Here is a 13,285-nt window from a genome sequence, read left to right as displayed (position 1 = left end):
ATGTATGTAGGTAGACTGCGTATAAAAATTAATATTTAGAAGGATTATATTTACTTATTAATTCGCATTAATTCTCTTAATCAACTAGCTGTGCCGGCAACAAATTTATTTCGTTATGAACCGAATAACAACTAAGTAAACACGCTCCGATTCACTTGAATAGGCACATTATGCATTTATCTTCAAGAACGGAGCTTTCATCTGGACTTGTATATCTAGGAGAAGCTTCGTTTTAATCTCATTTATGCATTAATACATACATACATATGATAAGCTTAATATAACATGTAATTTTTAAGCAAAAAACAAACCCGACTTCAATTCGCATATAAAAATTTAAGAGTACCGTTAATTTTTACTGATCCCATTAATCGGATCTAAACCAAATTAGTATGGGACAACCTGTGAGGTACCAACTTTTTTTTTTTATTTATATAGGTCGCTCCAAAAAATAAAATATTCCGACGAATGGCTACCCTTCTCCTTGGTTTGAAGTCGGTTTAAAAGGCCCTATCTAATATTTTTGTTTTTGTTTTTATAGAGTATGTAGTTATAAAACCTTCAAAAACTGTTTTCAATTGCAATTGGTTTTTAATAAGCACTGAGACTAATTTATTGATGTCGTAGTAGTTGGTTTTAAATTATATTAGGTACATACTTAGTGCGCAATCTACACGCTTACGTGCAGCGCTAAATTTCGAAAAACAATGAGTTAGGGCCTTTGTACATTATTTTCATAATTACACCAATATATGTATGTATGTATGTACAACGTAAAGAATTGCGAAGTGCCTTAAAATAAAAACTAGACATTTCTTTTTTTCTCTCGCTTTGCTGATTGTATGGAATTTCTACGTGTTGCCTTAGGTGTAATTTATTTTAATTAAACTTAACGTATTTAAAGTTAGCAAACAAATAAAAGATGTGCACGTTTTCTTTTCTCTTAACCCCTTCAAAATATTTTCAAACTGAAACTTTAAACGTTTTTCGTCTGCCACCCATATTATGAGTAGACGGCGAATTTGCATGCAGAAAACGAAGCCCAAAAATATGTACCACTTAGCTATAAACAAAATAAATAAATTTTTATAAATTTTGTTGTGGGGTACATATTTTTAGGCTTCGTTTTCTGCATAAAAATCCGCAGTCTAATTATGAGAGACATAGTTTAATACAATCTCTGAATCCAAGTTGAATTTAATTTTTCAAAACGGTGGCAACCCTCTTTGATATAGTTAAATAACACCTTTTCAAAACTAGAATGATACGTAAGTTGGCAAACCGTCGAATTTCTAGTCTTTTTAGAAGCAGGCATACTGGTTTTAAGAAAATGTCGCATCCCACACTTTTTCCGAATGACGACAACATTTTTTACAACAGTTTGTTTGCTCTCCTGAAAAGTACACATTTTCACATTCGATAGTTTGACATGGTGTCTAAGAAATGTATAAAAAACAAAACCTGCTTTGGAACTCAATTTTTTGAAACAGTGATGATCAGTACCGCCATTGAAGAACCGTAGCATCCTGAAAAACGGAGACATTTTCTTTTTTGAGACTTGAAGTAAATAAAATACCTAGGTTTGTTCCACGAGCTACTCGAAAAATAGACTCGAGCTAAGTTCAAACTGCATAAGGCAAACAAGCTGACAAATTAAACTAGTTTGGTGTTAACTTCGACAAACATATTTGTCTTTTAGCACAGATTACGCTCGAAGAATAGTTTCGCGTAAATTATTTCTTAGTTTTTTAACATTTTGAAAAGAGTCAGACTTCGCATAGCTGGTGGAACAAACCTAATATTACTATGTGCGAGTGCTTAATGCAATTTAGGATACGGACATTTGCCGTTATTCATACAAACCTTTTACTTTTTTTAGTTATTTACTTTGTTTTATGTCTCTTTGGCTTCTGTTTTTCATATCTAATAAAAATTATGAGGATCTAGACTTGTGATCAGCTAATTAAGCCAACAACATTTTGATAAATTTTTTTTCTTTTGTTTATTTAATGTTTATTATTTTTCCATAAAAGTCTAGTCATTATATAACAAACCCCACATAAATCCAGATTTCAAACTTTGTGCAAAAATTATGAAAAATCTGCAAAGTTTCAGCTAAAATAGAGACAGAAGAGGGATTAACAACCAATCCGGTTTTTTTTTCAATAGATAGATATGTATGTACATATTTAGTTAAATAATTTTTCTTTAATGCAGAATTTACACAATGTACAATGGGTATATAAAACTGTATTTGTATAAATATGTATGTATATTATCCAGGCTGAGGAAAAAATATTAATTTCAACTAATTAAATGATTGTATTTAAATAAAATAAGCTTGTAAAAATGGACTAAAACCTATGTATGCAAGACAAATGTACATACATACCTACATACACATCGACATCGATCCAAACCATAATATGCGAAGCCTTAGGTAACTTAGCATAGCATCGTTTGGAGACGTCGGTCGATATGTGCATAGAATTTAAAATGAAACTAATAAGCGAAAGTGCGCGAGAATGTGAATATGTATGAATAAGCATAGAGAGTCTTAACTATAAATAAATATAAGAGGTATAGAATAAAAAGGAGATGGAGAAAAAAACTAAGTTCGGAGTTTTTAATTCATTGGAAAAGTCCTTTAACAAATAATTTTTAAGCAAAAAGCAAAACCGACTTCAATTCTCATATAAAAATTTAAGATTATCGTTCATGATCCAATGATCGGATTTAAACCAAATTAGGATGGGACTTGTGAGGTAACACCTTTCCTTTAAAAATAGAATTATAGAAATGGGTTTACGTAGTCCAAAGTTATGCAGTAGCATACATGAAAAAATATATATACACATATATATATTTCGACGCACTGATAACCTTCTGCTTTTTGTGAAATCGGTTAAAAACTTTAAGCCATTTTCACAAAAAACAGAAACACGTGAGTTCAGCAGTTATCACTGTGAAAAGGTCGTTAATGGCGAATTTATTTTTAATTTTAAAACTTCTGTTGGCATTTGCATTACTTTTTACGGCGACATCTATTGAAAAACATTTAACACATTTCTGACGTTAACGTTGATACAGAATGACTCACAAAACGAATAACCTATTGTGAATGGTTGTTAGCTTCGACAGAGAACGTATATTTATAAATATACGTTCTCTGAGCTTCGATAAGGAAAACAAATACAGGGCGCTCAGGGCGAGCAAAAAATTAGGTAGAGTATTTCCGAAAACTCGATGAAGGCTTTGATGTAAATGTGTAGCTTTTTAGAGCTTTGAGGAATGATTAGCTTGTCTGAGATTATTTTGATTTTGACTCTTTTGAGTCCTCTTTTGGATAAGATTTCCACCATTTCCATTACAGCAAAGCGCTCCGCATGGAAAATTGTGGTATCTGCACTTAACGAGTTATTGATTTATGTGCTTTGGGTCCCAATATTCCTGCACCTACATCCTGAAGCGTTTTGGACCCATCCCTTGATGGGAAAATGACCTTGCATCTCTTGGTAAATCTGAGTACTGCGTCTGTGTGATCACTTTCCTGGGTCATATGTGTAGCATTTTCGACCCTATTTAAAATTTCTAGGTGTCCAATAAGATTTCCTTGTTTGTATTTTTCTTTCGTGTGGATTGAGAGTGCTTGGATTGCAGCTTTCTCTTGTATTGCCAGTTGTAGTGGTGGTAAATTTAACAGCGCTTCCATGCCAGCAGTTGGGGTAGTTTTCATAGCCCCTGTGATGCTTACACTGAGGGAAATAATGCATAGTAAAAATGAATATTTTATATTTGATTATCGTTTAAAAATGTTCCAATTTAAAAATAATATTTTCATACAAAATTTATTACGCACGTATTTGACTGTTCACATCTGAATATATAATATATAGTTCCGATCCCGTACGAGTCCGGACTAGTCAGAAATAGTCAGAATCAGTCAGATTTTACTGGAAATCGATCCCGTACTCGGTTCTCTGACTATTGAGAGGACAAAAAAGAGAGTAAATACGGTTNTACATGTTTATCCGTACAAATCGCGTGCTGTGGTGTTGATGGATATTCAACATTTGAAAGCAAATTTATATGCCGGGGTGTAGCTGAGTGCGCAAAGATGCATGCCACAATTGGTTGATATCCAGAGATGGTCAGGATTCGAATTTCACTGCAGGCAACGTACAAGTTAAATATATTTTTTTTTTAGTTTTTGTCTTGATTATTCACTTCACGGATGCGTTTTCAGAACTAACGCGGTCATTTTAATATTCGCGTAATTGAATATTTACCAATATACAGTACTTTCGTTGACGTTTATAGTAAGATCAATTACGTTTCTATTTGATTTTAATATTTTTTACCCTCAGTGTAGGTAAGCCTTTACATATCTCTGAAGAAAATTGTCAAGAAAAACCCGCCTCTGTTGCCTTATTATGAATTATTTTTTATCTTTTCTTATTGATACATTGATCACTTTACTTGAGTTTACTGCAATAGGAACGCCTCTGCTACGAGTATGAAACCACTTGGACACCCCGCAATATATATGTACATACGTCATTGCTTTCTATTCAAGCCAATATGCCTTGACTCAAGCTTAAAATTATTTATAAGACATTCAATTTACTTTTGTAAACACTTGACTTTGTTATTTCAAAGATAAAAAAAAGAGCAAAGATGTCCGAGGACATGTCCACTTCGGTATGGCCAGCAACAACGACCAGTGCGACAAATGACATTACATCTACAACAACTAAATCAACATCAGTCACATCAGTTCCAAAGTCCCACGATCATAAATACGACAAATTCTTTAGCAAAACCGCTGTAACATTGCTGATGTGCGGCTATCTGATTGGGGTAGGCTTGGTCGTGGCTTGGCACATGTACGAAACTGGATGCATTCAGCTGCCAAAGGGAAAATGGCTCAAGTGCAATGTGGCCATGTTGGTGTTCCTGCTGCTTTCCTACAGCCGCAATGTGCGGTAAGAGTTATGCAGATCCTTTGATATTCTAAAGGTATGGACTTATATACATATGTACTTACAATCGTCCCCCCGATTTGTCCCATAGCTGCATTGTCACGTTGTGCATACCCATTTTGTGCAGCTCCAAGGGACGGTCCCTGTTGATCGCATCTGCTTTTCTGTTGGTCGCTACGGGACCGACGATGAATATTCTGCGGAACGTAGACGTGCTCACCCGCAGCTTATCCTGCGGCCAGATGCAACTGAAGGAAGCGCTAGAAGAAATGCTGGAGGTCATGAAACAGCCGCTAGTAGCTATTAAAAAAGCCGTCCAAGTAGCCATGAATAATATAAAGAAAATTGTCAAAAGAGTCGAATTATTATTGTACCGTATAAAGGAACTGGTGCTGGTCGTTTGTAAGGACTTTTCTGAAAAATTTTGCAGAGAAACTTGCATTCATTTGCCTTTCTTCTGTTGTTGGTAGTGAGCGGCATCAAGGTCATGTTCGAATGGTTGAACAGCATTGTGAGTTTCTGCAATAAGGAGTTTGGCACACCCTTCGACCGTTGCATGAAGATCGCCGATGATGCGATGAAGGACTGCAGGTATCACCTAAAACAAAAGGGATACACCAAAGGATAATTTCTTAAATTTCCTTTTATTTCGTGTTATTTTTGTTTATCGTAGTGAACGTCTGGGCTACTTCAAAGGTCTCTGTCAGGCAACGCATCTGTTCTCAGTGCTTTGCTATACTGTTAAGGTTGTCGATGTAATTTGTGTGATGGTAGTATTCTTCGACGACGCTGTACTGGGCACCATTATGGATAGTATGGCAATTAGTCCCCTTTCAGACACGTCAAGTCTTGAAAGCAATTTTTTCGCATTCTCTTTTGTGTTTTCTATTTGCTTCCAAGAAACAAGAAAACTTGAAACGAATTGACGGTACGGAGGTATCTGTACTCTTCCCCTCTCTTCTCACCTCCTTCGCCTACGAACGAGCAGACTTAAAAGCAAGACTTGACGTGTCTAAAAGGGGACTTACAAACACATATGTACATATACTGAGATCCTCATCTTTCATTCTTTACTCCCACAGAGTTGCGTGAATTCACCGAAGAGATCAAGAATATGTTCGATGTGTCTGTTACTTTCGACCACGACTTCACTTTCACAACGGTGGCCTCGAGAAATCTCAGCGATGTGGGCCGTGACATCGTCAATGAGATACATGCGCGCATGACTGGCTTTTTTATAATTTTCGGCTGGCTGGATGTGGTTAGCGGACTCCTCTGCATTTTAGTGATAATCAAGTAGGTGGTTGGTTCTTCAACAAACGTCTTCCAAGTTTATTGAACTCTCGAATCAAATTTATCCTCGCTTTAGAGCCATATACTTTAAAATGAAATACTTGCACATACGCAGCTATCAAAATCACTATCTCACCAAGGACATTCTGGAGATCGATGAGCAGCGCAAGGGCACAGAGTTGGACCGACTATTACCGCTAAAACGAAGTGAACGTCGCAAATATATCTGGGTTAGTTCAATGCCCATCTAAAAATGTTCAACTTGGTGAATGAAGCGCAACCTCTGTCATTTATTTATGTAGATCTCAAGCTGTCGTCTGACGCGCCGCGAGATTTTTAGGCTGATGCGTTCCATGCTATTTCTTTTTATTTCCAACATACAGATTTTCTGCATCTGCTTTGCTGATTATTGCTTCTACTGGCTGTTGGCAATGATCACCTACTATGGCAGCCAGCAGGCAAATATAGAGGGTGAGTGCGTGCGTGCGTGCTATGAAATTCGAGGTTCTTTTATTTTTGTTCTAACGCCGTTGGCAGTTCCGCCATTCATTACCGTTGATGTGAAAGGCAGTGGGTATGTGGCAGACATATTTCGTGGTATCGTGGAAGCTTTCGAGCCGCTTAGTCAGAAATATAACATCGATGCCACGCCCTGCCTTCCGATGCCGAAGCGTCCTAATTTTAAGCGCTACTTGGAAATCAGCGGAATTTGTTTGCTGGCTTGGATTTTTCTCTTTTGTGAGCCATACGGGTTGCGGCTGCGGCATATTGTTATGCGTCTGTACTATCCAGTTGAGGCGAAACAGCGAGCCGTTTGGTTGTACAATGAAATCCTCTTGAAGCGCAGTGAGTTGTAGCGTAGGATTTTGACTAAAAAAAAAATAAATAAATAAATTAGGAAACCCTCACTTATTCGCAGTGACATTTTTGAAGCTGCTAAGGCGTAAAGCGCGCGCTAAGTTTAAAAACGAGCCCAGAGAGGATCCCTATACGTTTCTGGATTGGATTCGAGCAAAGACCAATCGGTAAATTCATGCCTGCATAAACTGCAGACTTTTTAAATTATTACCAATTTTTTCTTTCAGCTGTTTTCTCTGTCGTCTCATATTCGGTCATCGTAAAGGTGACACCTGCATTCTTTGCGGATTCCGGCTAAAAGGGTGATTCCATACAAAGTCTTAATTTAATTGTTCATACGATTTTATATAAAATAGTTTTTAATTGGCTCGAGCAATGGCCCTTAATACCGATGGTCCGCAAGGGATACTGTCCCAGCACCATCTGGATAATGGGCTCAATGCTCGGTGGCTACCGAACAGGCACTGCTTGAAACAGAGCCACCTCCTGAGCACGTCAGTAGCCACCTCTATGAATTTACGGGCGCGAACCACACACCATTGGACGCATCGCTGTACACACAGGCAACCAGCGACTTTCACCAAGACACAATTACTAGCTTCTATAACACTAACACTGAATTAAGCATTCATGTCGATGGCACATCAAGTAAACAACCCTGAAATTTTAGGGGTCACCTTTGATAAGCCTGTTCTCATTCTCCACGCACACAACAACAACAAAGTACAGAGCCACAACAAGGTCCTCAAGTCGCCCGCCGGCGGCACCTTGGGCCTAAACAAAGAAACGTTGCTGGCAACTTGCAAGGAAATTTGCCGACCGGTTCTAAATTATGCTGCGCCTGTTTGATCGCCGGGGACAAGTGGGACAAGTGGGACGCAGTGGACGAAGCTACAGACTTGCCAGAACAGACTTGCAGTTTCTGGTGGGGTGCCACAAAGTGAACACCTTAACTTCCCTTGCTAGAGGAGGAGTCTTCCCCCGGGCACGTCATGGGGCACCTATTCATATACAACGACGCGGGCCAGACATACATCGACCAACCACTGGACCCAACGGCGTACCGACGAGCTATCACCGACATTCATAGGGAGTCAGTCAGATCTTAAACAGACGGCAGCGTTGATCCGGATCAACTCGGGAATTAACTGCAGTTGATCCGGATTAAGTCCCAGTTAATCCCGATCAACGCTGCCGTCTGTTTAAACTTTCACCGCCTAACACGACACCTGGCTTATGAATGCCGTGATCGGAGCCCAATCACCACCTGTAGCAGAGACGGAACTGCCAAGAGAGACCTGCGTTACCCTGGCCCAGTTGCGGTCTTGATACTGTAGTCACTTTAACAGCTACCTGTCCAGCCTCGACCGCAATATTCCCAATGAGTGTGTCCGACATGTGGGGACTCCCCGCACGACACCAACCACCTCTTCACATGCCAGCTCAATCTCACTCAACAAACAACCTTCTCTCTTTGGTCCGACCCTATTGAAACTGCCCGTTTCCTGGGCCTATGCCTGCCGTTAGTTGAGCTTGACGACAATGATTGATGGTTGGCACGAAATAGGCGGAGGGCTTAGTGCCGCTACACCAACAACAACAACCCAACTTTAATTTCACGTCTGTCTTCGACATAACCTACATCGTTTTAAAAACCGATGAAGCAGGACTGACTGATACATTTAAAACTCTTGCACAGTCAAACTTCTTTGTGTCAGAAATTGGTTAACCAAGGATATTAGAATTGTATTTCGTCCTAGTATTTACTAGAATGCCTAGTTTTCATTCGTTATTTTATTCCTAATTTCTAATCAACTATCTTTCTAAGTGCCTAATGATTTTCCAGAGACAAAGTGGAATGCTCAACTCCCGGCTGCAAGGCAGTTTACTGCCAGAGCTGTTTTGACGAGTCCAGTCAAATGTGCTGCATATGTAGGAATCCTGTGGAGTACGGTGATGGCAGCGACATATCGGAAGAAAAGTAAGTGTAACTGCAGTTTAGCGGAATTGTAAGCAAAACCTAACGGATTCTCTTCATTGCGCAGGGACTCCTCTGATGATCCGGACGCTGTACGTCAGCCGCACGAAAGCGATCAATACTGCATTTGGGTACCCTAATACGCACCAAGCATTCAAAGCCAACTGAAAGCAATTTCCACCAAATTTACCTACTGACTAAGTTTTCTTTCTAAGTATTAAATGAATTCATTACCATTTACAGCACACTTACTATGGAAGACCGGGTGCAAGGCTTCTTTTCGCAAAATTCCGCATAGCAAACCGATTATGATCACAGCAGCAGAACAACAGTGGAAAGACAACCGATTTTGGTTAACACACAGCTGCAATAGATACACTGCCACTCGTTTGGTTTAGCATAAGTTATGCTGGCTGTATTGCTTTCATTCAACACCCCAATCAAGGCTGTGTTGCCCAAATAAGCGAACTAAGCAAACGGCCCCTCCTTGTCGCAATTGGTTAGTGGCTGCTTTCTGCGCTGCGCCGGGTTGCCGTAAATGAAGCAATGTGGTGGCACAGGCGGCGGCAGTCCCCTATATGCAGGTACGACAATCGGTGAAATCGGTGTATCGCTGATGTGATCAACATCGAAACTAGTAAATGGACAAATTGTGTGTTGTTTATGGCGCAGCTGCAGTTGAACACATCAAATGTATTAACACACGTATGGCGAATGCTATCAGTGGGAGCTTCTGCAGACTTTTGCATCCATATTGTCGCTCGGGTTAGCAGCCAGGTAAGACAGTCGCTTCTGTGTGAGCGTAAGTATTCTTTGGCGAAGCACCGATCGAGCGAAGCCGAAGCCACTGCACACCGCATAGCGCGGCGTAAGACATTTGAAAATTGCTGACGAATCGTAACTTTACTCCACCGTCTCGTCTGGATGATTGCGCGGGCAAAAAACGGCTGCGCTGTTGGCCAAATGAAGTAGCGACATATTTTCATAGCGTTTAGCGGGAGTGGCTGTCGTGATGATGATGATGATGATGATGGTGATGGTGATGGCTATGGCAATGGTCATGTCGGCTACTGTTTTTGCTTTTGCCGCTGCTGCTGCTATCTGCTGGCCGCTGATGATCGTGCGCTCCGCTGATGAAGTGGGAATGCTGTTGACATTTACTGCGAATTAGTGTAGTCATGACGACATTGCTCACATATTTTCGCGCACATTCTGGCCGCTATCGCTGAGGAGCAAAAGACAATTAAATGCACATAAAGTCGACAGCAATTCGAATTGCGTAAAATGGCTGCCAATGTCTGCATAGTACGTACGACTGGAGTTGTGAAGTTGTGGACACAAAGCGTGAAACGTCGTCGACCCTTTCATAATTTACTTCGCTGGTATTTTGCGCGATGCGTTCTTCACCATCCGCTGTAATTTACGCGCGTGCAATCACAACAATCGCATCGAGCGACAGAACGCGTTGCCGGTGTGCGAATTGGTCACATTAATAGACCGAAGACTCTGAGGAAGGCGTAGAGCCTTGCAGAAGAAACGTGACAAACTCTATCCGATAACTGGGACCCAGCTTGCGATATGTGAATTTTGAAATTTCTTCAGTTGGTTGCGGTGCATTATTTGATCTTTATTTGTTGCATGCGTCTTTGTTCGATTTTTATGGATTTTTAATAAAATCTGATATTACATTAGTGCAGTGTGGTTTGTTGTTGCCACAACATTGTTGTCAGTAGTTTTATTGCTATCGTAATTTTTTATTGTTGTTGTTGTTGTTGTTTTTATGCTAAATGCGTGTGTGCACAAGTGTTTATATGATATTTAACACCCGACGAAGGCATTCACCGTCTTTTGCGTCCCTGCAGCATTTACCTTCCCCAGAGGTTTTTTCATTATTATTTTTTATTTATTACTTTTTTTTGTTTTCTTTGTAGGTGACCACCATCGACGCTCTGTGACATATTTGGATCGCTTTGTTGGGGGGGGGACCACTTACAAGCCACATATGTTTGTATGTATGTATGTACATAAACAGTCACTCCAAAAGGCGGGCCGACGACGACGACTCTGCTGCGCCTGCGCAATGAATATGTGAAACAGTTGGGGTTTCTTTGGTCGCAGCGGCATCGCGGCATTCCGGAGTAAAACGAATGGTTAAATGATTATGATAAACAGATTAGGTTACCACAAATTTTATGGGGACTCATTTTAATTTCAAAAGAATTTGTTTTTCTTGTGTTCGCATTCTGGGTAGGGGAGTTACTCGTATCTGAGTAGGTTGTTTTACCATTGTTACAGATACAATAAAACACGATCCATACGTCATTGCTCTTGTTTAAATTATTCCTTTTGGACCTACATGCATGCATGCGTACACATGTACATACGTGTTTATACACGCATAGGTATTTACACACCTGTGCTGGAAACAAATGCGTTCGCTGTTGACAATTTAGCATTTATGTATCTTTTTCCTTAATTAATAGTCAATAGTGCAACATGGCTCCGCCTTGTTCGAAAATGTGTTAAAACGAAGTGCATATTTCAATAAAATTTATTATTTAACTAAATAGAGCATTTCTAGACCTGCTTATGATACACAAAATAGGGGTAGTTATATAACGTGATAAACCTAAAAATTGTTTTATCACGCTTATCGGCAGTTTATGAAGTTATGTGAATACCCCTAGTTACTACAAATGAATGTAAATTGAAAAAATTGATATTTACTCACCTAGTTTCGTTAATTCATCTCAGTAGATCTTGATCTTTGCCTGCCACCCTTTAGGGCTGGCTACTTGCTGTGAAGTCTTCGTTTGCAGCTTTTTCGATATTTAACGAACGACTGCTGTAAGAGTGTATTCTCAACGAAAAAGTAGACCTTTCCGATTTTGTGGCCGTGGTGACAAACCGGCAACATCATTTCTTTCCTTCATTTTAGGAATAAATAAGTTATCAAAAATTGCTTAAATTGCTTTTTAATATCCGTATTGCAATATTTTATTTATTTTATCAATCTAATAGAATACAATTTTTCAAACAGGTGGCAGCCCTGCTCAAACATATTTCCAACAGCAAACTTTCTTAAACCTCTTCATTTTGATACCCATATGGCAATATTTAATTCATCCTATCAAATGCATCAAATTAAAATTTTCGAACAGCTGGCAACCCTCAAAGATATTTTCGGCTGTAAGCCTTCTTAAACCTCTTTCTTTTGACGGTTATATTGCAATATTTACTTTTTATTATCAATTTACTTTAATTGCAATTTTCAAACAGGTGGCAACTCTCTAAATTATTTTCTTTCTATATTTTAAGTTAGACCTTTAGCAATACATCGGTGAAAATTGCATTCAATTCCATGCCATAGTTTTCGAGTGATGCGCGTACAACAAACATGCAGACAGACAGACATACAAAAATTCTAAAAATTGTTGATTTGGCTTCTGTTGCTCTATCAAAGACCTCCCACATTAATTTTTCTTTAATGTCTATAAAGTACATATATCGGCCTGTTACAATTTCATTATATGTATAGATGTTTCGTCAGTGCAGGAAACTTTTTCTTCTCCAGTTTTATAAAAACATAAAATCACTTTCTTTACAGAGTTACTGCAAATATATAAGTGATGACAATAACACAGCTCTAACTCTGACAGCAGACACATAAAACCATGTTTAGTATATAAAAAAAACAAAAATCTATAATACTGTGCGGAACGTGGTCAGTCTGGACACTTATCAGATGAGCCTCGTAGCTTAAAGATATCTGTCAATAAAATTTTTGTTGTCTTAAATTTTCTCTCTATTGTTATTATTTTGTCTTTCGTGGAAGGCATTTCATTACCAGGGCTACTTTGCTAATTAATTTAGCAATGACATTGACGATAATGCACCCACTCAACGACCCTTTGAGAATATTTCTTAACTTAATAACGCTGCGTTATCAATGCCTATCGAAAAGATATACGGACATAATAGATTGCTAAATATTTTATAGATACTTTTTGCTTTTGAACTAAGAAATGATTCTAAAGTTAACCGTAAATATGTAGATTTCAAAGTGAGTTCTTAGCTTCATCGCCCCATCCCCCACCGCCCACATCGGCAAATGAAGCCAACCAACCGCCCATTACAACCCCGCTTGGTATTTTGATTCATTTTGTTTTACTTT

The 13,285-nt window shown here is 38.9% G+C and overlaps 2 protein-coding genes across 2 annotated transcripts; one reads left to right on the top strand and one right to left on the bottom strand.

Annotated features, from left to right (window-relative positions):
* Positions 1–2,821: 2,821 nt before the first annotated feature.
* LOC108379408 (uncharacterized) lies at positions 2,822–5,121 on the bottom strand. The gene is made up of 2 exons (XM_017635757.1): positions 5,048–5,121; positions 2,822–3,755 (listed from the first exon to the last, which is right to left on the bottom strand). Exons 1-2 carry the CDS (start codon positions 5,098–5,100, stop codon positions 3,410–3,412), a joined length of 399 nt encoding a protein of 132 aa, XP_017491246.1. The 5' UTR covers positions 5,101–5,121; the 3' UTR covers positions 2,822–3,409.
* Positions 4,326–9,251, top strand: LOC108379419 (DC-STAMP domain-containing protein 2-like). Its single transcript, XM_017635768.1, has 11 exons — positions 4,326–4,985; positions 5,074–5,384; positions 5,453–5,573; positions 5,656–5,795; positions 6,065–6,278; positions 6,352–6,505; positions 6,578–7,121; positions 7,195–7,300; positions 7,361–7,435; positions 8,980–9,114; positions 9,179–9,251. Exons 1-11 carry the CDS (start codon positions 4,678–4,680, stop codon positions 9,249–9,251), a joined length of 2,181 nt encoding a protein of 726 aa, XP_017491257.1. The 5' UTR covers positions 4,326–4,677.
* The last annotated feature ends 4,034 nt before the right edge of the window (positions 9,252–13,285 follow it).

This window comes from Rhagoletis zephyria, unplaced genomic scaffold (genome assembly GCF_001687245.7).
Source record: "Rhagoletis zephyria isolate East Lansing unplaced genomic scaffold, Rhagoletis_zephyria_1.1 Rzeph_scaffold_00123, whole genome shotgun sequence".
NCBI classification, from domain to species: Eukaryota; Metazoa; Arthropoda; class Insecta; order Diptera; family Tephritidae; genus Rhagoletis; species Rhagoletis zephyria.
The sequence above is the reverse complement of the archived record's forward strand: the minus strand, read 5'-3'. Positions and strand labels throughout refer to the sequence as shown.